The sequence below is a fragment of the Phoca vitulina genome, unplaced genomic scaffold (assembly GCF_004348235.1).
Source record: "Phoca vitulina isolate PV1807 unplaced genomic scaffold, GSC_HSeal_1.0 scaffold58, whole genome shotgun sequence".
NCBI lineage: Eukaryota > Metazoa > Chordata > Mammalia > Carnivora > Phocidae > Phoca > Phoca vitulina.
The window spans coordinates 5,648,803-5,676,177 of record NW_022589761.1 but is presented as its reverse complement, the minus strand read 5'-3'; the positions used below and the strand labels follow the sequence as shown (position 1 = coordinate 5,676,177).

The following is a 27,375-nucleotide window of genomic DNA, read 5'->3' as shown; positions in this document are numbered from 1 at the left end:
CGGATAGAACGCCGGGGGACCCGGAGGAGGGGCTCTGGTCGCCGGGGACGAGGCAGGCCGCGGGGTTTGGAAACAGTAAAGTAGGTCGGAGTTTGGGGGGGGAGGTGAACGGGGTTGAAGGGGAGAGGAGCGCGCACGCGCGCTCCCGGCGGCTGGTCGGAGGTGCGCGACGGCGGAGGTCCGGGGCGCATGCGCACGACTGGGCGGGGCCGGGGCGCGCACGCAGGGCCGGGCGGAGTCAGCGTGGGGCACGTACTCCTGGCCCGGGGAGGAAGGCAGAGCCGGTGCTTCCCTCCTAGCCCAGGATGCGAGTCCTGGGAGAAAGCTGGACGCGCGGCCTTCTGCAGACTCGCAGGCACGCACACACAGACACAGCAGCTGCCCGGGCTACCCACCTCGCGCAGCAAAAGAAACACCTCCCTCTAGACACAGGCCTTGTGATCGTAAGTTTTATTAGACTTAGGAGGGCAAAATCATCAATAAGTCCCTCAAATTAAAAAAAAAAAAAAAGTACAAAAGGTACATAGAAAAAGTGAGATCAGACGATTAAACTTTCCCGACTCAGGGCCAAGTTCTGCAAGGGAGAAAGAAAAAGGGTGTGAGCTGGGGACGACTGGAGGAGAGGGTCCAGGAAGGGTCTTAAAGCCTGGAAGGATTGTTCACTCACCTTCTTAAGCCTCCGCTCGCGTGAGGCCTGGGAGTCCGTCTCAGAGTAAGGGGGAGGCGCTGGAGGGTAGTAGGCCTCCTCCTCCTCTTCCTCCCTGTAAGGTCTCCTCCTCTCAGCTGGCCCCTTTTTCCTCAAGGCCTCTTCCAGTAGCCGCCCATCATATTGGGGGTCCCCAGACCTGGAGCCATCCTCCCGAGGGTCCCGGGAGCGGTGGTGGCGGGACCTAGGGTCAGCATGAGGGCGGTCTCTAGATCTGAAGTCATCGTAGTGGGAATTCCGGGAGTGTGGAAATTCCCTTGGGTCATCTTGATCATAGAGGTCATCTCGGCTTCGGCTTCTGGGTGGTCTATAGGCTTGACCTCTCCTCCCCCTACTTGGGGGAGACCTCCTCCCAGATTCAGCAGAGCTCGGCCGGGTGAGGTCATCCAGAGCATCCACAGATCGGGCACGGGGCCGCCCGGCCCCCCAGTCACTCCCTGGCCGCTCTACCGGGGGCTCTTGCTCCCACCGTCTGGGACTTCGAGGGGAGTGGCGACCCCATTCCTCATCCCGGATTGGAGTAAGGGCAGGACCTCGGGAAGGCCGGGATCTCAAGTCGTCCTCGTGGAGGGAGGTAACTTCACTCATGGCTGTAGAGAAGGGGGGTGTCACTGACTGCTGGGAGGTCCGGAACTCCAGGGCCCAGCGGAGTCACCCACTTGGCTCATACACTTTCTAGGGGGCCCTAGACTTCTCATCTTTTAAGTGTTGACACGGAGGGTGTTGTACACTTCTCACTGTGGCCATGGTAGGGAAGGCGGTACTATGTCCAGGATTTGCAGCAAGCATCCCTGGGGTTTCTCCCTCCCCACTCAGGCACCCCTCAAACCGCAAGGATCCCACTCACCCCGCTCTACACGGCCATTGGGGGCACCAGGTCGAGAAGGGTCAAAGTTGGCCAGCTCTTTCTCCATGTAGTATAGGACCCGCATGGAGTCATCCTGCTGGCTGGCCTGGATCCTGTAGCCACTGCGGACTTCTAAGGACAGGAAATGGAGGCCATCAGTTTAGGAGAACAGACGCTGACCCCGCCCCCTCCCGTAAAGACATGTCCAACCTTGTAACAATTGGTTCTCACCAGAGGTCACACTGCTGTCTGTGTCACGAAGCAGGGGTACCTGGGAGCTGTGGCCGCCAACTGAGGGAGATTCGACTGTCAGTGGCCGCCCACCTGGAACAAAGCCCTCCAGGCCCAGCCTCCAGTCCCCTTTCCTCCAGCCCCAGACCCCTCAGTGCCCAAATGCCCAGCCTACCCCTGCCCCAGCTGCTCCCAGCTCCCCCAGGCCTCACCTGAGCTATTCCTGTCGAAGTCTCCAGGGTACCCGTTGTAGATGGGGCCCATGGGAATCATGGCTGGTGGGGGCGGGGTCTTGGCAGGGGACAGGTGAGCATAGGTGCTGGGGGCATAGATGCTTGGGACGCCCGAGGTGGCCGCTTTGCCTGCGGCATACACTGGGGAGGACACACGGTATGAGAAGGCAGCCAGGAGCCATGCCGCCCTCCAGGGTTGGAGGGTCTGCAGGGACACGTGCCTGGACCTTCTTCCCAACCCCCGAGCTGTGGGGCTTCCCTAGGCGCTTGGATTGGTTTCTGCAGGGTTCCTGAGACTCGCGCCATCAGCTTCATTGAATCCACAGCTCCTCTGGGTTTCCTCACACAGGTTTTTGGGGAGGGGGTGCACACTGGCAGCCCATGACCCTCATCTGGCTAGCCAATGCGTTTGTTTGACTATATGATGGTTTGCCCACATTTGATGGGGTTTTACTGAAAATCCCAGCTCTCTAGCCGCCTCATCAGGAGATGACGCCACCCTGGGCCTGAGTTCTTACAGAGCAGCAGGGGGCAGGTGCCCCTTCAGATAAGGCCCATGTGCTAGACCTCTAGCGGGATTCAAGTGTTCCCCTTTGGCAGCTGAGCCACCATGGGGGGGGCGGGGGAGGAATCCCATGCCCACTCCCCTCTCATGGCTGCTGGGTTCTCCAGGCCCAGATGCAATGGGAATCATTCTGAGGCAAATGTGTGGGAGCCTCAGCGTTCACTTGCCTCGGCCAAGCAGCCAAGTAACTCCTCAAAGTACCTCTAGTGTTTCCAACCCCAGGGCCACACCCACCCCCAGCCAGCCCCCGCCTGGTGCTAGGCTTGACAGCTCAAGGGCAAATCCTCCCTGCTGCCTTCCTCCCCAAGCAAGAGGCAGGGTTCAGGTGGCTTGCTTGAAGTCACTTGGCCTGACTGAGCAAGTTGCTTCCTCCCTGGGATTGGGACAGGGAAATGGGAGGCTCCGCAAGCTCCCTGCTCTGCTTCAGTTTGGAAGCAGGAGGCTCAGTGCTCAGCGGCCCCAGGAGAGGCCCCTCGGTAGCTCGGGGGAGCGGGCATTTTATAACTCGCTGTGCGAGTTGCTGTTCCCAGCCGCCTCGGCAGGGTTGTGGCCCTGGCGAGAGTAACAGGGTGCACGCTGGCAGCCCACGGCAGTGAGTTAATGGGTCCTCTGCTTGAGGTATCAGCGTCTCGGGACGGGAGGAGCGTGGCCTTGGGACAGACACCGGCCTTTCTGGCCCCAGCCTTAATCACTGGGGTAATAACTGCAAACTTGGTTGCAGCCCCCTGCGGGGGGGGGGTCCCCTGCACCTGTGATTGGGACTAACACCCACTGCCTGAGGCTGAGGCCCTCAACTAGAAAGGACAAGAGACACAGGATGGCCAGCATCAGCCCCCAGAGAGCAGTGGATTTGTCTCAGGGCAGCAATACTTTGAGGGTCCAGTTGTCCAGTGGTGAGTTCAAGGATCAGGAAATCAGCCAGTAAGGACTGAGCGGCGGCCCTGTGCTGGGTGCTTGCACCCAGTCTTCCCTTAATGCTCGCAACACCTCGTGGGAACCTTCTAAAGAAGGAAACCGGCTCAGAGAGTGAGCACTGCTTGTCTGAGGTCACACAGTGGCCCCGGCACGGCTCCAGTGTGCTTCCTGGCCCCGGTCATGACCAGTGTTGACAGCAACATGGCCAGCAGCTAGTGGGCGAGGAGCATTTTATGTAGGCTGAGCCCCGCACTAAGTGCCAGCCACACGAGGGGAAGTCACTCCTTAGGCTTCCAAGCAGGTAACACATCCAGCCAGGCCTCCAACCTCCACCTGCCTAAGCCAACAACGACTGCCCGTGATTTCACTGTGAAAGCCTCTTGGACTGAGCAGAGCTGCGGCCATCCCCGGGCACTCTGGAAGGAACTGGCAACAATGCCATCCCTGAGGAGGGGAAATGGGGCGGTGGCAAGAGGGAGACTCCGCCTTCTCCTTTGCTTCCCCCTTCCCTGTTTTGTTTGCTCTTTCCCCCTTCATCTCTGGCCCCACTCCCATCCCCCAGCCCCCCAGGTACCTACTCGGGATGTGCTAGATGTCCTTAAACATAGTATCTGCGTAAAACCCAGTGTGCTTGTGTGGATGTGGGTTTTTTTAATTGTGTAAATTATATTAGTGCTGTAAACCTTGTTTGGTTTCTTACCTTTTTCATTTAAGATTTTATTTTTAAAGGGAGCTTTACTGGGGCTCCTGGGTGGCTCAGTCGGTTAAGCACCTGCCTTCAGCTCAGGTCATGATCTCAGGGTCCTGGGTTGCAGTCCCCCTGGCCTCAGGGTTCCTGCTCAGCAGGGAGTCTGCTGCTCCCTCTCCCTCTGCCCATCCCCCCCCCCCCCCCCCCCCGTTCTCTTTCGCTCTCTCTTGCTCTCAAATAAATAAAATCTTTGGAAAAAAAAAAGAAAAGGAAGCTGTACTTCCCAGTGAATGATGTTTTGTACTATCTGACAATTTTTTTTTACCATGCGCATAAATGATGCTTTCAAAACAACTCTAAGTGAAAGTTTAAAATGAATGCAAAGTTGGAAGTGTATGTAAACGGTCATCTCAAACAGCAGAGCCTCCTTGGCCCACCTTCTCCCAGACTGCTCACCTCCCGCCCTCCAGGCCACAGCGCTGTCCTGGGAAGCCAGCGGACGGCCGCCTCCCACCCTGCAAGCCAGGAGGGAGGCATGCAGGGGTGGGCACGTGAGGGGCACTTACGCGCCTCCGGGCAACAGCACCTGTCCGGGCAGCAGGGGCACCGGACATAACAGCAGCAGGTGTGGGGACAGCACTGACACCAGCAGATGCCCAGGAGGAGGAAGACGAGGAAGGCAGCCAAGCAGACCACGACCACGAACAGCCAGTCTGCAGAGAGAGAGGAGAACAGGTCGTGAGCAGGAGGCCTGGGGGGGACACAGGGACACGGGGACACAGGCACAGTGGGGGCGATGCAGAGTCAGGGGGAAGGCGAGGCTATTTGTGAAGCTTCCTGGGGAAGCTGCGACCCCTGCTGCATTCCCCAGCCACATGCAGGGGCCTCAGCAGCAGAGGGGCACTCACCCTCTACCACCCGGGGCCAGCCCCGAATTCAGGGAACTTGCACTGGGCTCCTCTGGCAGAGCAGAAAACCAGAGCTGACCTGGCCGGAGCAAGAACAGGACGTAGCTGCAGAGGAGGGACAGAGAGCCAGCTGCCCGGATGCCACCCTCTAGAAGATCCCTGCAGGCGCCAGTCAACAAGAGCCCCCTGCCTGCACCCCAGGCCCCTCCTCAGCCAGCCCGGCCCACCCCAAACCCCAGAGCCAGGTCACTAGACACCACGGAGTTGGAGTCAGGTGGGGTTAGTGGGGGTCCACAGGGAGCGGTGTTTAGGATGGGGGGGCTCCACCCCGTACCTTCCATGGGCCCCGCCTGAAAACCAGGTAAGAGCTCTGCCACCCCCGAGGTCCTGCCTGGAGGGACAAAAGAGAGACAGATTACGCTGGCAGGGCCAGCCCAGCCCGCCCCTACCCTGAAGCCACGCTCTAGGCTCTTCAGGGTGAGGGTATGTCCTGCAGCAGAGGGGTTGGTGGTCTACGAGGGTCCTAGCACATGGCTCTTGCAACCCCCCCCCCCAGACCATGTCAGTGTTTTCCAGAAGGCTTCCACCCCATAATTCACCCACTCTCTCATGCCATGGGGAATTCTGTTGCCCCAGGGTGTTCCAGAACACGTCCTGTGGGTTCTGAAGGTTCAGCCTCAAGTGTGGGTCCCCCATCTGCTCCACATACACGGGTCCTATCACCCCCAAGGGTTCCATCTCCTGGCGAGACGGATAGTCCTGTTCCATCAGGCAAGGTAGGCACAGTGCCCTAGATGTTTTCATTTTATTTTAAAATCTGAAGAAAAAAATAGTAACACCCAATCTATAATAATGAATCGTCTTTACAGCAATGCAATCACAAAATGTCTAATTTTTTAATACGAAGGAAGAGGCCCATGAAGGCAGAAGTGCCCACAGCCCATAAAAATCACAGAATGGCCCTCAGTTCCAGCTCATTGCACGCATTCTGTCCCCTGTACAAACTCCGAGGCCCACTCCCCTTAGGTGCCACCGGTTCTCTGCGCCCCACGAGTGTCGGATCGCGGGGGCACCCACACACCCGGCTCTAAGTCTGCAAAGCTCTGCGCCACCTGCCCCCACGAGTAGGTTCTAGCATGCAAAGCAGGGGCTCCCAAAGCGTGGTCCTGCCCATGAGGCCAAGACCGCTTTCGGAGTAACACCAAGTCTCATCTGCCTTTTTCGCGGGCAGGTGCTCTCCCACAGGTGTTCCAGAGGCTCCGTGAGGAGTGGTGGCCTCATCGCCCTGGTGACAGTGGATGGCGTGCTCACATGCCTTGCGCTTTAAAAATTTCCTGCTCTCAATCTGTCACGTTAAGCAACTATCATCACCCACAAAAACTTACACACAAACTCTTTGAGATCCTCTAGGGTTTTTTTTTACAGTGTTAAGCAGGTCCTGACGCTGCGTTTTGAGAAATGCTGATGTAGGCTGTGCGTTTGGCCCACAGACACCCGGATTTCTCCGGGTCCCTGCTGTGTGCATTCTGTCACCCACACGCGAATTCTGTCGTGATCGGAACACCTTGGGGCACGCCCCCGTCATGTGTGCTCATTCACACATGCGTTTCCTTGCATCATGCGGGTGATGATGGCAACGTTCAGCCCGGCAGCGCCTCCCGAGCCCGAATGTGCTGGCTAAGAACAGGGCATGCGGCTAATGGCAGCGTCCCTTCCCCACATGGCGGGGGGCCTCGCGGCCAGACGGGGGCTGCCGATGGATGACCCTACCCTGGCCTTGAGCATGGGGCGGCGGCCTCACTGCGTCAGCCACACAGCGCCCTCCCTGCGGGGCGGAGGGTGAGGTTCCTGAGCTTTGGCCAGGGCCGCAGGGTGAGCGGCGGCCCTGCGGACGTGGCAAGGGCTGGGTCCGGTCTCCCCCCAGTGAGACACACCATCTTCCCTCTTCACTCCCTGCCAATTAACTCTGAAAGTTTGGGGATTTAAAAAAAAAGGAGACCGGGAAGAGGTAGAGTCCCCAATTCTCTCCACTCTCCAGTTTGGCTCTGGCTTATTTGAAATGTTGGGGGGAGGGGCCCCTGCCTGGGGTGCAGGGCAGAGAGAAGCCCCAGTGACTGGCGGTGCCATGAGAAGAGAATGAAGCAGCGACAGAGTCCAGAGAGTGAGCTGAAGGGCAGAGGGCAGACATACAGAAGCAGCTGAGGAAGAGGCCCTGATCCCGGTTCCCGACCCCTTCCCAGGCCCTCAGGGCCCAACCCACTCACCCAGGACGATGAGCTCTGCATAGGCCTCGTTGTTCCCCTGGAGGTCCTGGGCCGAGACCACGGAGCAGTAATACACGCCACTGTCCCCCCAACCCGTCTGCTCAAAGGTCAGGTCAGCATCTGCAACAGGAGAGGGATGAGGACACGTCGGGGGAGGGGACCGGAGCCTCCCCATGCACGTCAGGAGCGCAGGGCTGCAGACGGCCCAAGGGAACGTTAGACAATTCATACCGAGGGCGTGCTACTGTTTAGGGTCTGTTGTAAACACTTACTTAACACGGGGTATTTCAACAAGTCTGTGAGGTGGGTCCTGTTACCTTTCCTGTCTTGTAGGTGAGAAACGAGGCCTGGCAAGATTACCCACTCCGCCCTGTCACAGTCATCAGTGCTGGAACCGGATGGGCCGACCCTGGAGCCTGGGCTGCAGACCTACAGCCATCCTGGTACCCCTCCTCACAGCAAAGTAACTCCCCGACACGAACCACCCAGAGCCTGGTGTAGCCCCAGGGGCAAGGGGCCTGGGTGGCGAGGCCGAGATAAACAGGCCAGATTCCAAGAATCAGGTGCCGCCCAGGCATGAGAAGGAGTGACTGGGAGACGGAGCCGAGGGCCGCCCCCGGTTCCCGAGTCGTCAGCCCCGCATTCCAGGTCAGGCCCAGGGCTTGGGACGCTCAGGCGGGCGAGGAGCCCGTCAATTAGGGCAGTAATGAAAGTCTTTCAGCACATCCGGTTTCCTCTCTGCTCCTCAGGCCCTAATTAGTTAAATCCCTTCGGCCATTCACTCCCGTGGGACAGGGTGGGACCACGGGCGACTCGTGGAGGATGGCAGACCGGAACGGGCGAGGTGAGCACCCCCGGAGCTCCCCTGCGGCTCTCGCCGACCTGCCTACCTCCCTGCCCCACGTGCCCACTGCCCTTCTCCATGGCGGCTCGGACGGGGGTGACTGTGCGCGCCCCAGGCTGCACCACCCGGCACCCACCAGGGCACCAGTCCACTGCGGAGGGAATGAAAGAACGGGAGCCTTCTTCCTTCTTCAGAAGACCCCACGTCTACAGAAAAACCCTCCTGGGGCTCCTGACTTCGGCTCAGGTTGTGATCTCAGGGTCATGAGATCGAGCCCCATGGCAGGCAGCGCGCTCAGCAGGGAGTCTGCTGGAGATTCTCTCTCCCTCCCTCTGCCCCTCCCCCACACTCCCACTCTCTTCCTAAAAAAAAAAAAAGAAAGAAAAGAAAAAAGAAAAACCCTCCTGCTGATGTCTTCCTACACCATTACAAGCACCTAACCCCAGCCTGTAAGGTCCTTGGCAAGATCTGGCTACTGGTTACCACATCAGCCTCAACCCTGTGGTTCTCCTTCGCTCACCAGACTCCAGACATATTGGTCTCCTCGCCGTCCCCCAAGATGCTGGGCCCATACCTGCCAGGGCTCCTGCTACTCCCTCTGGCTGGCACTGGGCTCCCAGATGCTCACAGGGCGGGTTCCATCCTGCAAGCATAACCCCCACCTGACTGCTGGACTGTGCCAGCCAGCTGAGGGGCTGACCGTGCATGACCCCACGCCCAGGAGAATGTGGGCTCCATGCAAGCAGAATCTGGCCTGTCTCAGCCACTGCCAAGTCCCCAGTGCTTGACACGGGGGCCTTGGCCAGGACCTGGAAATGAACCCCTTCCCTCTTCATGCTCCCCTTCCTTAGCTCTTGTCATCTATTCCAGCATTCTGGACACATGGCTATATTCAAACTGGCACCTGATACACTATTTCAATATTCAACACGTAATTCCCGAATGCACCCTATGTTCCCGGCAGTATCTGAGGCACCTGGTGTACTAAAGAACGAATGTTCTCGAAGTCTGATCTATGGACCCCGGGGTTCCGCCAGATCTTTTCAGGGCAGCCTTGAGGTCAAAGTTATTATCATAATATTACTAAGATGTTATTTGCCTTTTTCACGGAAACTCTCATGAGTGTGCCCTGAAGTCCTCCAGAGGCTACAGGACAGGTGCTGTCACAATAAATTGAATGCAGAAGCAGCTTTGAGAATCCAGCTTGTTCTATTCAGGCAGACTTGAAGGAGACGGGCAAAAATATAAAGCTAAAGCAATGCCATACTTCTCATTAAGGTTTTTTGCTGTGTTTTGGAAAATATGGTCATTTTTCATAAAAAGCATGTTTTTTATGTTAACCGCTAATGAGTTTGTTATTGTCATCTTGAGTATTTTTTTTTGAAGATTTTATTTATTTACTTGAGAGAGAGAGAATGAGAGACAGAGAGCACGAGAGGGAAGAGGGTCAGAGGGAGAAGCAGACCCCCAGCCGAGCAGGGAGCCCGATGTGGGACTCGATCCCGGGACTCCAGGATCATGACCCGAGCCGAAGGCAGCTGCCCAACTAACTGAGCCACCTAGGTGCCCTCATCTTGAGTATTTTTTAAACTTCTCTCAGCTTGCTAATTATAAAAACAAGGTTCTTGGAAGAATTTAAGAGTGAAAAAAAAAAAAAAGAGCCCAGCGGCCCTCCAACCGACACATTTAAGAAGCACTGTGACAGCGAGCAGACATAAATCCCTGCTCCTATATGGAGCTCAGATCCTAACCGGGAAAGAAAGACAAATAAAAACTGTAAATAGATCACATATCAGATGGTGATAAGCAGTATGGAGAAAACCAATCAGGGAAAGTACCAAAGTGGAGGTGGGAGTTGTGCAAATTTCAGGGGGGACTGGGGGAAGGCTTTCATGTAAGGTAACCTGAGGAGCCGTGAAAGGGGTGGAGGACATGACTCCCCTCCGCGGTCATGCATCTAGCCACAGAGTATTGAGCTCTCTCTGTGCTTTCATTGAATCCTTATACAATGCTGAACTACATGCTCCCCAATCTTTCTGATTCTCTGTAACACCCCGTCAGCCCATCGATTTTCCACCTATATCCTTAAATCAGACTCCAACCATATCTTTCCCCAGTCAGAGCTCAGGGGCAGGTCCCTGCACAATGCTGAGGAGCTGGACAGGAACCCCCTGCTCCTGCAAAAGTTCACAGGCTGGGAGTTGAAATCTGGGCTCCAGGGGGCCGGATCCTGGCCTCAATGTGTTTTGTTTGGCCTGCATAATGTTTTCAAAACCCGCAAAAAAATATGGCCTTCCAGCTTCTTTTGATCAATTCTAAGGCTTGGGCCCACCTCCTTCCTGCAAGGCACACCCTGTTCCTGGTCTGTGTCTGGTTCTGACACCAGCTGGGCCGGGCATTGCCCTCATTGTTTCAGGTACCAGGAGAAGATGCTGGGTCTTCCGCTGAGAACAGAAGCTGGGCCTTCTCCATACCCCTGGGCCTCTGCTTCCTTATCCACATAGAGCAGAGGCAGCTTTCCTTTCAGGGGTCTCAGGAGCCCCAAGCAGCCTGGCGAGGTAGAAACAAGGCTCCTATCCCGGTGCTCCCCATCAGCCAGAGCAGAGATGGATGGAGGGGTAGTGGAAGCCACCCCGGGCTGCCGGACCCCAAGGGTGCGCACCATTATAGTTTGCCTAGGACAACTTTCGGTTAAAACCTAGACAGCTGGTGACCCCAAGAGCACCAGAAGGAGGTCCACTTTTCTCCATCCTCAAAGCTGAAATGGAGGAAGCTCCTGCAGCTCCCGGGCTTCCTGAGAGGACATACACACAATGGATATTTACAAATTATGGCCCGTATCAAACACAACAGCACGTCAAGGCGGCTTGAAACACCCAAAGCCAGGGGGCCTCTGGAACACGAAGAGTCTACCTCCAGGAGAGCCTGAGGGTCACTCTGGAATTTTAGACTCAGCAGAGGAAGCATGATTCCAGCCAGCCTTCAAGGGTACCCTCAGTTTTTTGGGTTGTCCTGAGCGGGCTGCTGGGCCGTCATGCCTGGTCCAGGCCCGAGAGGACACGGGGTAACAGGGGAGGGGCCTGTAGAGGTTGAACCCCCAAGAAGCTCTCCCACCGCCAGAAAAGCAGGATGCTTCGGGCCGAGCTGCTCAGGAAAATTCAGGGCAAGCAGGTCCGGTCCCTCCCCCAAATACAACTGAAAGGCTGGGTCCCTAGACTGAGTGTGCCTGCCTGGTCTCTTGGGGTCTGCAAAGGGACGCTCCTTCCCCACTCTGTCCCCATGCCCAAGATTAAAACTCTAATCCCTGTTTAAGACAGTGAAAGGCTAAATCCATTAAGTGGGTTGAGTGTTCATCCCTCGCCCACGGCAGCCCATCACCTTCCTCAAGATTCTCTAGGGTCTGGTCATTCTAAAATCACATTCGCAAAAGATTTTAAGGTGTGCACCCCCGAGTCATTCCATATAGCACCTGGTCCTAGCCGGCTTCCTTTGTAGCACTTAGTACTCCCTGAAATTCTCTTGTTCTTTATCTGCCTGTTTACCACCTGTCTCACTAGAATGTCACCTTCTCAAGGGCAGGGACCTTGGCTGTCTTGATCACCACTTACATCCCCAGCACCAACAACACTGCCTGACGCTTAGGAGATGCTCGGTAAATACCAAAAAGAATGAACGAACGGCTCTCTCCCTCCCCCTAACTTAGTCCCAGTAGGCACATCTTATTAGCTGGCAGGTTTACGGTTAAGTACGAGGCTTCTGAGGGCCGCCTGGGTTCAAATCCCAGCTCCAGCCCCTTCCTAGGTGTGTGCCTAGACAGCCACTTAACCTCTCTGTGCCCCAGATGCTGTGAGTGCACAATGTGGTCGTGAGGACTCCACGGGAGAGAGTGTGCTTAAGGCGCCTGGCAAGTCAGAGGCTTTATCCATTAAAATCTCTCATCCGGTCAGTTTACTCAAGTTACCCCCGTGGCAAGCCCTTTGCTGACCACCCCGGGCAAGTAAAGGGGTTACAAGCTTGGAGACGAGACCCAAAGTGGCCGACTTAGAATCCCAGCTCTGTTTCTAGCTTTGTGACCCTGCGCAAGTTGCTTTACCTCTCTGGGCCTCTATAAAGTGACAATAGAACCTCCTCACATGGTTACTGTGTGGTCTAAATAAGTTAATCCATATAAACCTGGATTAGAGCCTGGCACATAAGAGGCCCTTTATAAGTTGTTACTTACATAAATTTTACTTACTGTTGTTGGTATTCGTATTATTATAGAACCCCTGGGGCGCCTGGGTGGCTCAGTCATTAAGCGTCTGCCTTCGGCTCAGGTCATGATCCCGGGGTCCTGAGATCGAGCCCCGCATCGGGCTCCCTGCTCCCTGGGAAGCCTGCTTCTCCCTCTCCCACCCCCCCTGCTTGTGTTCCCTCTCTCACTGCCTCTCTCTGTCAAATAAATAAATAAAATCTTAAAAAAAAAAAAAGAACCCTTGCTTCTCTTCATTACCCAATTTTATGTTCCAAGCACTTGCCAGCATGTGTTATCTTGTTCGCCTCCCTCTCTGGAATGCAAGCTCCAGGAGGGAAGGGATTTGATGAATGTGTTTACTGCTCTATTTCCAGCTTCAAAGAGCGCCTGCGTATCTTAGGTGCTCAATTAACCTTTGTTGTTAAATAAAGCATAGATGGATGAACGGATGGACGGATGGAAGGATCGATCCCTTCATCAATCGTTTCAGGCACTGGTGTTCAAGAGCTGCCAGGTGGGGACACGAGGCTGGGCACAGGGAGCCGGCATCACCACCCCAGCAAGCCCCGCCCCGCCCCCCTGCCCCGCCCAACATACTTCCTGTGATGGTGATCCTTCGGCCCTGGTAGTAGTCTCCCAGGGTCACAGCATTGCCCTGCTTGGTGGCCACGACCCTGACAGTGCGCATGCTGTCCTGGCACTCCACATAGGGGTTGTAGCCTGGGTTACCCGCTGCTAGCTGGGCATTGAGCTGGTTGTCAGCACTGGTCGGGGAGAAGGCATCGGCGATGCGGTCCCGGCAGAAAGACTTGTACTTCCAGATGACGATGGGTGCCGTAGGGGTTGTGGTCAATTGGTAGGTGCAGGGCAGGGTCACGGGCTGGAATAGGATCACCACGTGGTAGGGGTCTGACACCGTCACCTGGATGGCGCTGGCCGGGGCTGAGGGCGAGAGGACAGTTAGCAGAGAGAGCGAGCTCGGGGAAGTACTGCTGCAGGAATGAGCAACGTCACTTGTCACCCGCTTGACATTTACAAGTGTAATGGCTTTGCAGAGTGCCTAGCACACATTGTTTCTTAATCCCAGGACGGGAGAGGTAAGCTCCGATAATCGTGCCCATTTTCTAGACCCATGGGGCCAAAGTGGCAAGTACAAGGTCACACAGCCAGATTTCTTGGAACATCCCGTCCATCCCTCTTCCCAGAGTGTGGCCTCTGAACCCAGCTCCCTCTTCCCTTAGCCATTCTCTCAGGGAAAGGACCTCTCTCTGTGGCCCATACAGGAAAGCACAAATGACCACCATAAAGCCACCACACTCAAGGTCCTACCGCAAAAACCACCACTACAGGTTCCAAGTAACACCGGGCTTTGTGGATGGGGGGGGGGGGGCGTGGAATTTTGGAGTTCTTTCACTCAACTATTTTGCTATGGAGTAGGTAAAGCCCCCACAGTGTCTCCATCAGCGTCCCACCTCACCCTACCCAAAGCCATCTCAAAGGAACACACCAAAAGTGCTTGGGGAGAGAGAAAGTCCCCTCCACACCCCGCCCCAAACAAACACCCGATCCAGGTGAAAGCTTGCCAGCAGAAGATGATTTCACACCAAGTCCATACGTCCATCCCACCAGACCCTTAAGCAGATACTGCGGGACATGGGTGGGACTGGGGGCTGGGGAGTCCCCGGTCCTACACCCACCCGAGGCCTAGGCACGGTTTCTTGAATTCTCTCTCCAGAAAGCGTCTGATCCAGTCCCTCGAGTGCCCGCTCCCCGTTACCCCAAGACTTAGAAATCTCGGGGTGCGCCCAAGTCCCCATCCCGGCCTTTCCCAGTGATCGGGTGGTCCTTCACCCCTACACCACAAAGGGTCCCATTCTCCTTGCCGCTCCAGCGCTCGCGGTTCGGGGAGTTTCACTTCCTGCTGTCTCTGAACAAGGGCGGGGGAGCGCTCCCTGACTCCAATGGGGACTTCCCCTCACTCTGGCACCCAAGGGATTTCCCGAGACCCTGGGGATCAGGAGATCCTAGTCTCGGCTCTCCCCCTCCCCCAGCTCTGCAGCCTGGTCGGCGGTGTAGAACTCCATCCATGCCCCATCTATAGTGCCCTCCCGCGGTTCCGCCGCACCAGAGGCCCGGCGCTCCGTACCTGTGCACAAGGTTCTGAGAAAGAGCCACACGAAGACGGCCGCGCCCCAGCCCCGAAAGGCCGGGCAGGGGCCCATCCCCCAGGGGAGCCCGCGGGCCACTGGCGCCATCGCGGCCGTCTGGGCGCGTCCGGCCCGCGCGTCCCCTACTTGGTACCGAGAGGGTAGGGGGCGCGGCGCGCACCAAGGCTGGGAGGGGTGCGTGCTCCTCCCCTTCCCGCTTCCGTTCCTTGTCCCTATTCCAAGCCCACTCTGCCCTGTTCCAGGACTTTAATGAGTGGAAATAACGTGGAAGAGGAGCACGCTTCCAGCTTTCGGGAGAAACTTGCCTGACCCACTGTCGCTCTCCGAGCCATTCCACCCCCTGCGCACTCTGGGGAATGGATCGGCCCAGGTACATTGGGTGAGAGCAGAGGGCTGGGCCAGGGGGTGGGCGGCGGGGAGGGGCTCCTCCACCTCCCTCCCCGGAAGTGGGCTGACCCAGGTGCGCTCCGGCCCCGAGGGTCGGAACCAAGTGACCAGTCCGCCGGGAGGGCGCCTGCAGACTGGGGAACCTGTCCTGCCCTCTCCTTCCCCGGGCGGAGCCGAGCAGAGTGTAACTCACGGAAACCGAGGCCCAACTGGAGTGATTCACCTGTTGAGGGGGGCGGGTCCCTCCCTCACCTGTCCCCGCTCTGCCCACACCCCTCTCCCCGGCTGGCGATGGACCCGCCTAGGCACATCCTGCGGGGAGGGACGAGGCTAAGCGTGGAGCTTTGGGCAGGGAGAGGCTCCGGTCCAGGGGGCACCGGGGCGCTACGGGCCTCTTGTGTCTTCCGCTTAGATGACTTAAAGAACCGACTGAAGTTTCTGGAAAGGAAGGTCTGCCCTCTTCGGGACGCCCGAGGGGAATCAGGTCCAGGAAAAGTTGGAATTCTCTTTCGGAAGTCCCCCCCCCCCCCCCCCCCCCCCCCCCCCCCCGAGTCGCGGTTCAGTCCCCGGGCATCCCTCGCTCTGGACACTCTGGCTCTTTTAAAGGGGCCGAGTGGAGGCGCGGAAGTAGGGATAGGTTTCCGCTTAAGGATCGCCAGGGCCTGGGCCACCTGCGCCCGGGGGCGGGGCGTGTCGAGGCTCCGGAACGCGGGGCGTTCAGCGCGGCTCTTCTGCCCCCCCAAGGCTGCTAGGGGAAGCGCCACCTGGGAAGCACTAGGCGCTTTCTCGGAGGGACTCCCTGGAGGTCGCCAACTGGCCGCTGGCTGGCCGGTGCGGTGCCCGGGGATGTTTTGTTCGACTGCATCCTGTTAAAATTCAGGTCGGATCACGTAGATCTATCTGCTCAAAACCTTCCTGTGGCTCCCCTTCCCAGAAGAAACCAAACTATAGTGGCCCGAGCCCTCTCTGACCTCCCCTCCTTCCCCCCTCCCCCTGGCTCATTCAACTTCAGCCACACTGGCGGCCCCTCTGCCCCGTTCTGGAATGTGTCTCTCAGGCTCCCACCTCTGGCCTATTGCCCTTACTACGACTCCCTCTGCCCGCACCCCCTTCCTGCAGATGGCCACACGACCTTCCATCTCCTTTAGGGCTTTACGTAAAGGTCATTTCTTATAAAATTTCAACCCTTTCACGTCCCTCCCTCACCTCTTTATTTTTTGTGTATGTGTGGTAAAATATACCATAGTGCTTACCATTTTAGCCATTTGTAAGTGTACAATTCAGTGGTATTAATTACATTCCCAGTCCTACCTACCTGTCCCCAATATAAGCTCTGTATCAATTCAACAATAACGCCCCATTCCTACCTGCCCCCCAGCCCTTGGTGACCTCTCTTCTACTTTATCAAATTGCCTATTCTGAGTACCTCGTGTAAGTGGAAACGTCTACCATTTGTTACGTCTGGCTGTAGAGAACAAAATGGAGTCTCTCATGTCAAGCAGCGGCTTTGTGTCAAGCCGTGACGCAAGTAGGTAAGGTACCGCAGCGGGGAGACATCCCCGGGACCAACGTCAGCCCAGAACGGATAATGAGCAGAACCAGAGAAGGTCCAGAGACCCAAAACTGATTAAATCCCTTTAAAAAGGGAAGGATTTTTTGGCCAGTAAACTCTCAGACTCTTCAGACCTGACCCCTCTATGTCTGACCACGTAAAAAAGGCAAATGCCCCCCGAAGCCTCTGCCGGATTGATCTCCGGACAGAACTGACACCCTTCGTGGCTTGAACATCAGAAGCAGTAAGTGCCAAGAGCTGACCTGGGCCAGACGGAGGCCTTATCTCAGCTGCGCGCCCACAGACTGACTTAGCATTTGGTTCGTTCACTTCCTGCACCCCTCTGTTACCTTGTTTGTTGCGCGGGCTTGTCTTCTGTCCTGCTTTGTGTCAGAAGCCAAGTTTAATCGCATGGTGAATTGTCACTGAGTTTGGAATCCTGCACCTGTTTTATAATTGTGATTTAACTTTTTTTTTTTTAAAGATTTTATTTATTTATTTGACAGAGAGAGATAGCGAGAGCAGGAACACAAGCAGGGGGAGTGGGAGAGGGAGAAGCAGGCTTCCCGCCGAGCAGGGAGCCCGATGCGGGGCTCCATCCCAGGACCCTGGGATCATGACCTGAGCCGAAGGCAGACGCTTAACGACTGAGCCACCCAGGCACCCAATTGTGATTTAACTTTGCTTTATGATCGAATAGAGCTGACATTGTGGAAAGACACAACTCGTGTGTCTCGTGACACTGGCTCATTCACTAAGCGTAATGTTTTCGAGGTTCATGCATGTCCTAGGCTATATCACAATGAAAATTTCCTCCCGTTTTATGGCTGAATAGTATTTCATTGTATGTATAGGCCACATTTTGTGTATTCATTTACCTATTGTTAGACACTTGTGTTGTTTCCATCTTTTGGTTGTGGTTGTTGTCGTTTTAAAGATTTTATTTATTTGAGAAGGAGTGCGAGAGCGCACGTGCCCGAGAAAGAGAGCACAAGCCGGAGAGAGGGGCAGAGGGGGAGGGAGAAGCAGGCTCCCCACTGAACAGGGAGCCCTACATGGGACTCAAGTTTATTAACTTTACCTCTCTTCAATTTGGATGCTTTTTACTTCTTTTTCTTGTCTGATTGCTGTGCTAGGATTTCTAGTACACTGTTGAAGAGCCACAGTGAAAGTAGGCATCCTTGTCTTGTTCCTGGCCTTAGAGGGAAAGTATTCAATCTTTCACCATTGAGTGTGATATTAGCTGTGGATTTTCCATAATACCCTTTATCAGGTTGAGAATTTTCCCTCTATTCTTGGTTTTCAGAGAGTTTTTGTCAGTAAAGGATATTGGATGTTGTCAAATGCCTTTTCTCCACCAACTGAGATAGTTGTGTTTCTTTTCATTCTTTTTAAAATTTTAAAAAAGATTTTGTGTATTTGAGAAACAGAGCACGAGTGGGGGGAGCGGGAGGGGCAGAGGGAGAGGGAGAAGCAGGCTTCCCGTGGAGCAGGGAGCCCGATGTGGGGCTCGATCCCAGGCCCTGAGATCATGACCTGAGCCGAAGGCAAATGCTTAACCGACTGAGCCACCCAGGCGCCCCTCTTTTCCTTTCATTCTATTAATGTGATGTATTACTTTGATTAGTTTTCTTATGTTGAACCACTCTTACATTCTTGGATAAATCCCACTTGGTCATGCTGAGTAGTCTTTTAATATGCTGTTGGATTTGCATTGCTAATATTTTGTTGTGATTTTTGCATCTATATTCATAAGGGACATTGGTCTGTAATTTTCTTTTCTTGTGATGTCTTTATCTGGCTTTGGTATCAGGGTAGTGCAGGCTACATAGAATGAGTTAGGGTTTCCCCCCTCTTCAGTTTTTTGGAAGAATTTGAGAAGGATTGATGTTAATTCTTCTTTAAATATTTGGTTAATCTGTGAAGTCATCTGTTCCTGGCTTTTCTTTGCTGGAGGTTTTTAATTACTGCTTCAATCTCTTGTTACAGGTCTGGTGAGATTTTTCTATTTCTTTTTGAGTTAGCTTAGGTAAATACATGTTTCAAGGAATATGTCCATTTTTTCTAGGTTACCTAATTTCTTGGCATCTAGTTTGCTCCTAGTTTTCTCTTGTAATCCTTTTTATTTCTGTAGGGTCAGTAGAAATGTCCCCACTTTCATTTCTGATTTTCGTTATTTGTGTCTTCTATCTTTTGTTCTTTGTCAGTCTAGCCAAAGGTTTGTCAGTTTTGTTGATATTTAAAAAAAAACAACAACTTATGATTTCATTGCTTTTCTCTTTTTCCCTATTCTCTATTTTATTTGTCTCTGGTCTACTCTTCATTATTTCCTTCCTTCTGCTAGTTGTGAGTTTAGTTTGCTCTTCTTTTTCTAGTTCCTTAAGGTATAAAGTCAGGTTACTAATTTAAGATTTTTTTAAAATACAGGCATTAAAAGCTATAAATTTCTCTCTAAGCAATGCTTTTGCTGTATCCCACAAGTTTGGTATATTGCATTTTCATTTATCTCTAAGTATTTTCTAATTTTCCTTGTGATTTTTTTGACTTACTGTTTAAGAGTGTTTCATTTCCACAGTTGTAAATTTTCTATTTTTCCTTCTGTTATTATTGATTTCTTACTTAATCCCATTGTGATCAGAGAAGATAGTTTGTATGATATCTATTTTTTAAATCTACTGAGACTTAGTTGGTGGCCTAACACATGGTATATGCTGGAAAATGTCTCGTGTGCACTTAAATTTTGTTCTTGGGTAGAGTGTTCTGAATATGTCTGTCAGGGCCAGTTAATTTATTGTGTTGTTCAAGTCTTTCATTTCCTTACTTATTACCCGTTTGTTCTATCCATTATTGAAAGTGGAATATTGAAGTCTCCAACTATTATTGTAGAACTATCTATTTCTCTGTGCAATTCTATCCACATTTGCTTCATATTTTGAGGGTCTGTTATTAGGTATATAAATGTATTGGGTATAGCTTCTTGCTGTGTTGAAACTTTTATTAATAAATGCTGTCCTTCTTTGTCTCTTGAAACCTATTTCAATTTAAAGTCTGTTTTGTCTCATATAAGCATAGCCATTCCGACTCTCTTTGGTTACTGTTTTTTCTGTCCTTTCACTTTCAACTTATTTGTGTCTTTGAATCTAAAGTGAGTCTCTTGTAGACAGCCTATAGTTGGATCAACTTTTCTTTATCTATTCTACCAATCTCTTGTCTTTTGATTTAAAGAAATTACTGATAAGGAGGGACTTATTTTTGCCACTTTGCTATTTATTTTTTGTATGCCTTATAACTTTTTTTGGCCCCTCATTTACTCCATTACTGCCTTCTTTTATGTTTAGTTAATGTTTTTATTTTATTCTTTTTAAGATTTTATTTATTTATCTGACAGAGAGAGTGAGCACAAGCAGGGGGAGCAGCAGGCAGAGGGAGAAGCAGGCTCCCCGCTGAGCAGGGAGCCCGATACGGGGCTCCATCCCGGGACCCTGGGATTCTGACCTGAGCTGAAGGCAGACGCTTAACCGACTGAGCCGCCCAGGCGTCCCTAGTTAATGTTTTATAATAAAATGTTTTTATTCCCTTCTCATTTCTTATTGTATATATTCTATGGTGATTTTCTTTGTGGTAACCCTGGGAATTACATTACACGTAAAACCCCCTAAAGTTATTACACTTGAATTTGAATTTATACCAGCTTAATGTCAGTATCATATAAAAACTGCTCCCAGGGCGCCTGGGTGGCTCAGTTGTTAAGCGTCTGCCTTCGGCTCAGGTCATGATCTCAGGGTCCTGGGATCAAGCCCCACATCGGGCTCCCTGCTCCGCGGGAAGCCTGCTTCTCCCTCTCCCTTCCCCCTGCTTGTGTCTCTCTCTGTCAAATAAATAAATAAAATCTTTAAAAATAAAAAAAAAAATAAATAAAATAAAAACTGCTCCTGTTTATCTCTATCACCTCCATTCTGTTATTGGTGTCTCAAATTACATCTTTATACACTATTTTCCCAATAGCAAAGATTAATAATTATTTTTATGGATTTTCTTATAAGTCATGTAGACAATTAAAAGTGGAATTTAATACAATAATACTAACTTTTATAATTGTCCATGTATTTACCTCTGCTGGAGATCTTTATTTCTTCCTATGGCTTCTGGTTACTGTCAAACATCCTTTCATTCCTATCGGGAGGGCTCCCTTCATCATTTCTTTCAGGGCTGGTCTAGTGGCAACAAACTCTCAGCTTTTGCTTATCTGGGCATGTTTAATTTTCCCCTTATTGTTGAAGGACGCTTTTGCTAGTTATAGAATTCCTGGTTGAATTTTTTTTTTCTTTCAGCACCTTGAAAATTTCAACCTGTTGCCTTCAGGCCTCCAGGGTTTCTGACGAGGAATCAGCTGAAACCCTTACTGGGGATCCCTTTATGTGACAAGTTGCTTCTCTCCCTGCTTTCAAGTTTGTCTCTTTCTTTTTGGCTTTAACCAGTTTGATTACAATATGTCTTGGTGTGGATCTTTTGGGGTTAATGCTATTGAAGTTCAGTGAGCTTCTATGATTTGTAGATTCATGTCTTTCATAAAATTTGAACGGTCTCTGGCCGATATTTCTTCAAATGTAATTTTGTAGCAGCTTTCTCTCTCTCTTCTTCTGGGACTCTAACAATATGTAGGTTGGTCTGCATGATCGTGTTCCATAGGTCCCTTAAGTTCTGTTCACTCTTCTTCAATCTTTTTTCCTCCTGTTCCTCAAACTCAGTACTTTCAGTTATCCTATCTTCAAGTTCACTGATTGTGTCTTCTGCCTCCTCACGTCTGTTCGGAACCCCTTGAATGAATTTTTCATCTCAGTAATTGTATTTTTCAGCTCTGGGATTTCTTTTTGGTTCTTTTTTATATTTTCCATGTCTCTAGTGATATTTTCATTCTGTTCATACATCATTTTCCTGTCTTTCACCATGTCTTCTCAAGCTCCTTGAACATTTTAAGACCGTTGTTTAAATCTTTGTCTAGTATGTCTACCACCTGGCTTCCTTGGGGATATTTTTTTTCCTTTGAATGGGCCATGCTTTTCTGTTTCTTTATACCTTATGATTTTTTTGTTGAAAACAGACATTTGAATCTTATAATGTGGTAACTCTGGAAATCATATCCCCCCACTCCCCAGGGCTTGCTAGCAATTGTTGTTGTTGTAGGGTGTCTCTATGCTGGGGATCAGCCTGAGGGGAAAGCTTAGGGTCATCTCAGATCTCTTCTGAGTTTGCATTTTTCCCTGGGCTTCTGCAATGACTTTCTAAGTTCCCCTACCTTATGTATGTATTGTTGCTTACAAATGTCCTAATCCCTAAATGTCTGGCTTCCAAAAAGGAGAAAACCCAGAGGCTGTCCCTTTAAATCTCCTGGAAGCTGCTTCAGCCAGTGAGGGTCAAAACAATGGTGGTCTGCTTCTGTGTCTGCACTTTTGTGATCAGAAGTAGTAATCTGCAACCAGAATATAAAACCCTGATATTTAGAGAACAAGGTCCTTATTGTGCATTCTCCAATAACAACACTGGCTGAGCACTTTATTTGCAAAATCTCATCAAATCTTCATAAGTGCCCTTTGTAGCCAGAACCATTAAAATCCCTATTTTGAAAATGAGGAAACAGGTTCCCAAAGAGAAAGCCATTTGATCAGGCTTCCATTGCAGAAATAGATTTCATTGCAGTTCTTTAAATGTGTGAGAAAGAGAAAAAGCAGCCTCTGATAGCTGGGAGCTGACCTGACACTAATAACAGTGTTGGTGTTACTAGAAGCTGGCCTAGAACTCACAGCTAGATCATGTTATGCTGTTGAACATAAACAATTCCACAGAACACCAACATCACACAAAGCCTCTCTGTGACTATGGTGAACCAAGACAAAAATGAGATCAATCTATAATCATGTCTGAAAAGACAAAACAGAACATTGTCCAAGCCACAAAATACCAAACGTCCCCTCCCAGGTCATATGAGTGACTACTACTCTAGCTTCGCTGCATTCTTCTCAGCTTCTAGGTAATATGGAATTACTCTCACCAAGTAAGCATTCTCTTCTACATCTCTCCTATATACAAAGCCCTGATTTTGTTTGTCTTAGATGACTTCTGTAGTCAGAGAAGGTTATACTTCCCCAGTCCTAGAGAACACATTCTGATTGTTAAGCCAATCATGGAAATTCTGTTGTCTCTCAGGGATTGGTTTGGGTCTGCACATGGGACCTAATCCTGGCCAATGAAACCTTAGGAGATCTGATGGGATGATTTTGGAAATGATTTCAACTTTATGATATAAAAGAACACTCCTTGTAGTAAACATCAACTGCGGTAATCATTACTGATTTCCTTTTGCCAAGTGTTTCCTGGGCATAGTAGAATTCCATTTCTTTTGTTGGGTTGATGGATTGGTGGTGCCATGTAACTTTGTGGCCAGTGGTTTGTGAGCAAGTGACAGGTGTCATTTAAGGCCAGAGCATTTAATTGTAGACATGAAATCCTACAGAGCTCTCTTTCTTCCTCCTCTGGCATGAAACTAGAAATGTGTGAGATGGCTTTCCATTATCCTGGGTCCCTGAGTGATTATAATGCCAACCCACAATGGACATGGAGCTTGACTGAGAAGTAAACCTTTGTTTTTGTAGGTCATTGAGATTTGGAGTAAGTTTACTATAGAAGCAAATAGCCTATCTTGAGTGATACAGAAATCGGTATCAGGAGTGAGGTGCTGCTGTAACCAGAAATAAAAATGTATGGCATTGGCTTTGACACAGGGCAAAGGGAACAAGAAAATTTATTTGAAAGCAGCAGGATGGAGACTGTTGCCTGAGATACTTTTAAAGGCAGATAATATACTTCATGAACTTGCAGCTTTAGGGGAAGCAGTTGGAATACAGAAGAGTAGGAGTGAAAATTCATTAAAGTTGGCCCAAAATTGGGAAGGCCTTTGAGAGACAAAATCCAATTAGCACTCAGATTCTGCCAAGGATAAAATCAAGGGTACAGCCCTAATTAAATCATTATTAACCATTGTTAAAATCTCTGAATGAATTAAAATGCTCCCAGAAAATCCTTAAGATACTCCCAGGTAGGCAAAAGGGCTCAGTGAAAGAGAGATGAAGAATATGGCTCTCCATATCTCCTGATAATGGTGCCTCTGTCATGACAGAGAGAGAGAGAGAGAGAGAGGGAGGGAGAGAGATGGGGAACACCTTGAACAGAACTGTGGATGTGGGTTTTTGGCAAGTGGAGTTGGCTGGAGGCTTATAAGAATCCTTAGGTCCCAAACTTTGGAAGACAGGGAAAAGGCTGAGAACACTGCTCATGTGGGAAGGAGGGCACATCTTTCAATGCCACCTCAGATGCAGCCAAGGTTAATAATGGAAAAAGAGACATCTCTCTGGAGAGTGGAGACATGAGCCGCAGGGAACAAAGATTTAGAAAACACCCGCAGCCCACCTCAGTGAGCTGATCTGGTGCTATCTAATTAAGCAGTCCTCCCCAGTTACGAGACAGGAGGACCTTGCAGTATTTTCTCAGTGGATTGTAGAAATGATACAGGCCAGTGATTTCTGTGTACTCCAGAACGTGCAGCAGGCCCAGGTTTCATTCCACTTGGGGCTGATGCCTGAGTTCTGTGGATGACTTCATAATGCCCAGGATGGTTCCCAGCATCCTTTTGTAGTCTCGGGCTACCATGTTGGCCCCCCTTTGGCTGCTTAGCCTTTCTCTCCCCACTCTGTGGGCCCAGATATTAATCAGGTGTTCCTATAAGAGTCTCTGCCAGCAGGCCCTAGTCTCGGGCAACGATGTTGTTCTGCAGTGTGACTATCCCAAGTCACTCTGGTACTTCTCTTCCATTCTGGGGGAAGATCCCTTCCTGCTCTCCTCAATGCCTAACATAAAGAAACTGCCTGGGGGCAGCCTTCAACTGACCAACCCTCAGCCATCCCAGACAGGCCTCTATCACTGCCAGGACAGTGACAATGCCCTTGTGGTAGAGTATGAGATTGATTTCCAAGATGTCAACACCCTGCATATTACACACAAAGGCCTGGGCCAAAAGCCCCTGCAGAATGAGACCCTGAGTCTGGGTGGCCATGTACTCATCTTCACCCAGTGGGAGCCCTGGCAGGACTGTAACCGCTGTGGGGAGCCAGGGGAGCGGAAGCGCCTGGGCTACTGCTACGTTGAGGAGCCCCTGGAAAAAGCCATGCCCTGTTGGCTCTATCTGAGAACGGAGAAGGCACACTCCACCCGTCTGCGGCCTGAACTGCAGGTGGAAGCCTGCTTTGTACCCTGCGAGCACATCAAGGAAACCAACCAGCCATACTTCATCTTTGACATTTATCAGTTGGGCAAGATGACCAACACCATGTGGCTTACCTGCCCCTTGGCCTCCATCTACAGGTGACTGGACCAGGGCATCAGCCCTGCCTTTGATCCTCGCCTAGGCTTTGTTTCCTATGCCCACGTGAGGCAGGGGTTTGCCTTCCAGTGGGAATGCAGGCTCTGTCTCCCAGCCCGTAAGCCTTCATGGTCAGTCTAGGAAGGGGTCTCTTCACTGGCTTGTTCAGATGTTTATTCAGTAGGAACTTCTTCTGCTCCTTCCCAAGCCAGACCCCGGGCAGGTGATGCTGGGGACACAGTGGTGAGCAAAAGGGTTGGCTGTTTGTATATATATTTTGGAGTCAGCTTGTAGTTTCCATCCCCCCACCAAATCCTACTTTTTAATAAATTGGGACTTCATTGAACCTAAAGATAAATTTGGGTAGAATCAATATATTACAATATTCAGACTTCCAATCCATGAACATCATAAATATTCCCATTATTTAGGCTTTGTTTAATTTCTCCCAGTAATGTACAGTTATTAATATAGAGATGTTACATGTATTTTATTATATTTATTCTTAAATACTTCATTTTTCATGCCATTACACATTGTGTCTTCTTTTATGGATTTTTTAAAAAAGATTTTATTTATTTATTTATTTATTTGACAGAGAGAGAGATAGCAAGAGCAGGAACACAAGCAGGGGGAGTGGGAGAGGGAAAAGCAGGCTTCCCGCCAAGCAGGGAGCCCGATGTGGGGCTCGATCCCAGGACCCTGGGATCATGACCTGAGCCAAAGGCAGATGCTTAATGACTGAACCACCCAGGTGCCTCTTCTTTTATGGATTTATAATGCATGATTTAATAAGTTGGTACATGAAATAAAATAATCCAAGGTTGTAGAGAGTGTTTTGACTATTGACAAAATTTTAATATACCTGATATTAAAATCTGATTCAAGTCACAGATATATATTATAAATATGACACACAATATATATTATTATAATATATTATATTATACATTATTAAATATATTATGTTGTACACATGAAACTAATGTAATCTTATATTTCAATTATACATCCCCACCATATACAGAGAGAATGTCATAGTTGAAATATGACATTATATTAGTTTCAGGTGTACAACGTAATGATTCAAGATTTCTATACACTGTGAAATAATCACCACAATAAGTCTAATTACCATCCATCTCCGTACAAAATCACAAAAATTTTTTTCCTGTCATAAGAACTTTTAAGATTTACTCTCTTAAAAACTTTCAAATATATAATAAAATATTATTGACCTCTGTCACCATTTGTCCATTACATCTCCATGTGCATTACATCTCCATTTATTTATTTTATAACAGACTTATAAGTTTGTACCTCTTGACTCCCTTCACCCATTCCACCCACCCCTCAACCTTCCTCTCCTCTGGCAACCAACAATCTGTTCTTCGTATCTATTTTGTTTGTTCATTTGTTTAGTTTTTTAGATCCCATGTGTAAGTGGAATCATATGGTATTTGTCTTTCTGTCTGATTTATTTCACTTAGCATAATGCCGTCAAGGTCCACCCGTAGTGTCGCAAACGGCAAGATTTCATTCTTTTTTAATGGCTGATAGTAGTCTGCTGTGCATATATACTATGTCTTCTTTATCCATTCATCCATTGATGGGCATTTAGGGTGTTTCTGTATCTTGGCCGTTGTAAATAATGCTGCAGTGACCATAAGGATACATACATCTTTTCAAATTAGTGTTTTCATTTTCTTCAGATAAGTTCCCAGTGGTGGAAATGCTGGATCATATGGTAGTTCTATTTTTAATTTTTTGATGAACCTTCATACTGTTTTCCGTCATGGCTGTACCAGTTTACATTCTCACCAACAGTGCGCGAGGGTTGCTTTTTCTCCACATTCTCATCAACACTTATTTCTTATATTTTAAATAATAACCATTCTAACAGATGTAATGTGATATCTCATTGTGGGTTTGATTGGAATTGCCCTGATGATAGTGATGTTGAGCCTGTGCATGTTCATGTGCCTGTTAGCCAGATGTATGTCTTCTTTGGAAAAATGTCTGTTCAGATGCTCTGTCCATTTTTAAGTTGGATTATTTGGCATTTTTTGTTTTTGTTTTTGGTATTGAGTTGTATAAGTTCTTTGTATATTTTGGATATTAACCCCTTATCCAAAAAATAGTTTTCAAATATTTGCTCCCATTCATTAGGTTGCCTTTTCATCTCGTTGATGGTTTTCTTTGCTGTGCAGAGCATTTTAGCTTAATGTAGTCCCACTTGTTTATTTTTACTTTTGTTGCCTTTGCTTTTGGAGTCAAATCCAAAGATTTGTTACCAAGACCAATGTCAAAGAGCTAACTGCCTATATTTTCTTTTAGGAGTTTTATGGTTTCAGGTCTTATATTTAAGTCTTTAATCCATTTGAGTTCATTTTTGTGTATGGTGTAACATAGGGGTCTAG

At 50.3% G+C, this 27,375-nt stretch overlaps 2 protein-coding genes across 2 annotated transcripts; one reads left to right on the top strand and one right to left on the bottom strand.

The window, feature by feature from the left end:
- Positions 1 to 158: 158 nt before the first annotated feature.
- LSR (lipolysis stimulated lipoprotein receptor) lies at positions 159 to 14,964 on the bottom strand. The gene is made up of 9 exons (XM_032390275.1): positions 14,582 to 14,964; positions 13,033 to 13,377; positions 7,358 to 7,477; positions 4,752 to 4,898; positions 1,997 to 2,158; positions 1,785 to 1,844; positions 1,554 to 1,685; positions 668 to 1,296; positions 159 to 574 (listed from the first exon to the last, which is right to left on the bottom strand). The coding sequence occupies exons 1-9, from the start codon at positions 14,688 to 14,690 to the stop codon at positions 539 to 541; spliced, it is 1,740 nt and encodes a 579-aa protein (XP_032246166.1). The 5' UTR covers positions 14,691 to 14,964; the 3' UTR covers positions 159 to 538.
- Positions 14,965 to 24,244: 9,280 nt separating this feature from the next.
- On the top strand, positions 24,245 to 25,096 carry LOC116623206 (protein FAM187B-like). The gene is given in 1 exon segment (XM_032390145.1): positions 24,245 to 25,096. A coding segment is annotated over 1 exon segment (852 nt).
- The last annotated feature ends 2,279 nt before the right edge of the window (positions 25,097 to 27,375 follow it).

What these genes read in the sequence shown, in the direction of transcription:
- LSR (XM_032390275.1), bottom strand. Translation starts at nt 14,690, where the DNA reads ATGGCGCCAGTGGCCCGCGGGCTCCCCTGGGGGATGGGCCCCTGCCCG. An exon ending in AAGGATCACCATCACAGGAA is followed by an intron (nt 7,478 to 13,032) that starts GTATGTTGGGCG and finishes CTCCTGTTGCAG; the next exon opens with ATGCTGACCTGACCTTTGAG. An exon ending in TGCAGAGCTCATCGTCCTGG is followed by an intron (nt 4,899 to 7,357) that starts GTGAGTGGGTTG and finishes CTCTCTCTGCAG; the next exon opens with ACTGGCTGTTCGTGGTCGTG.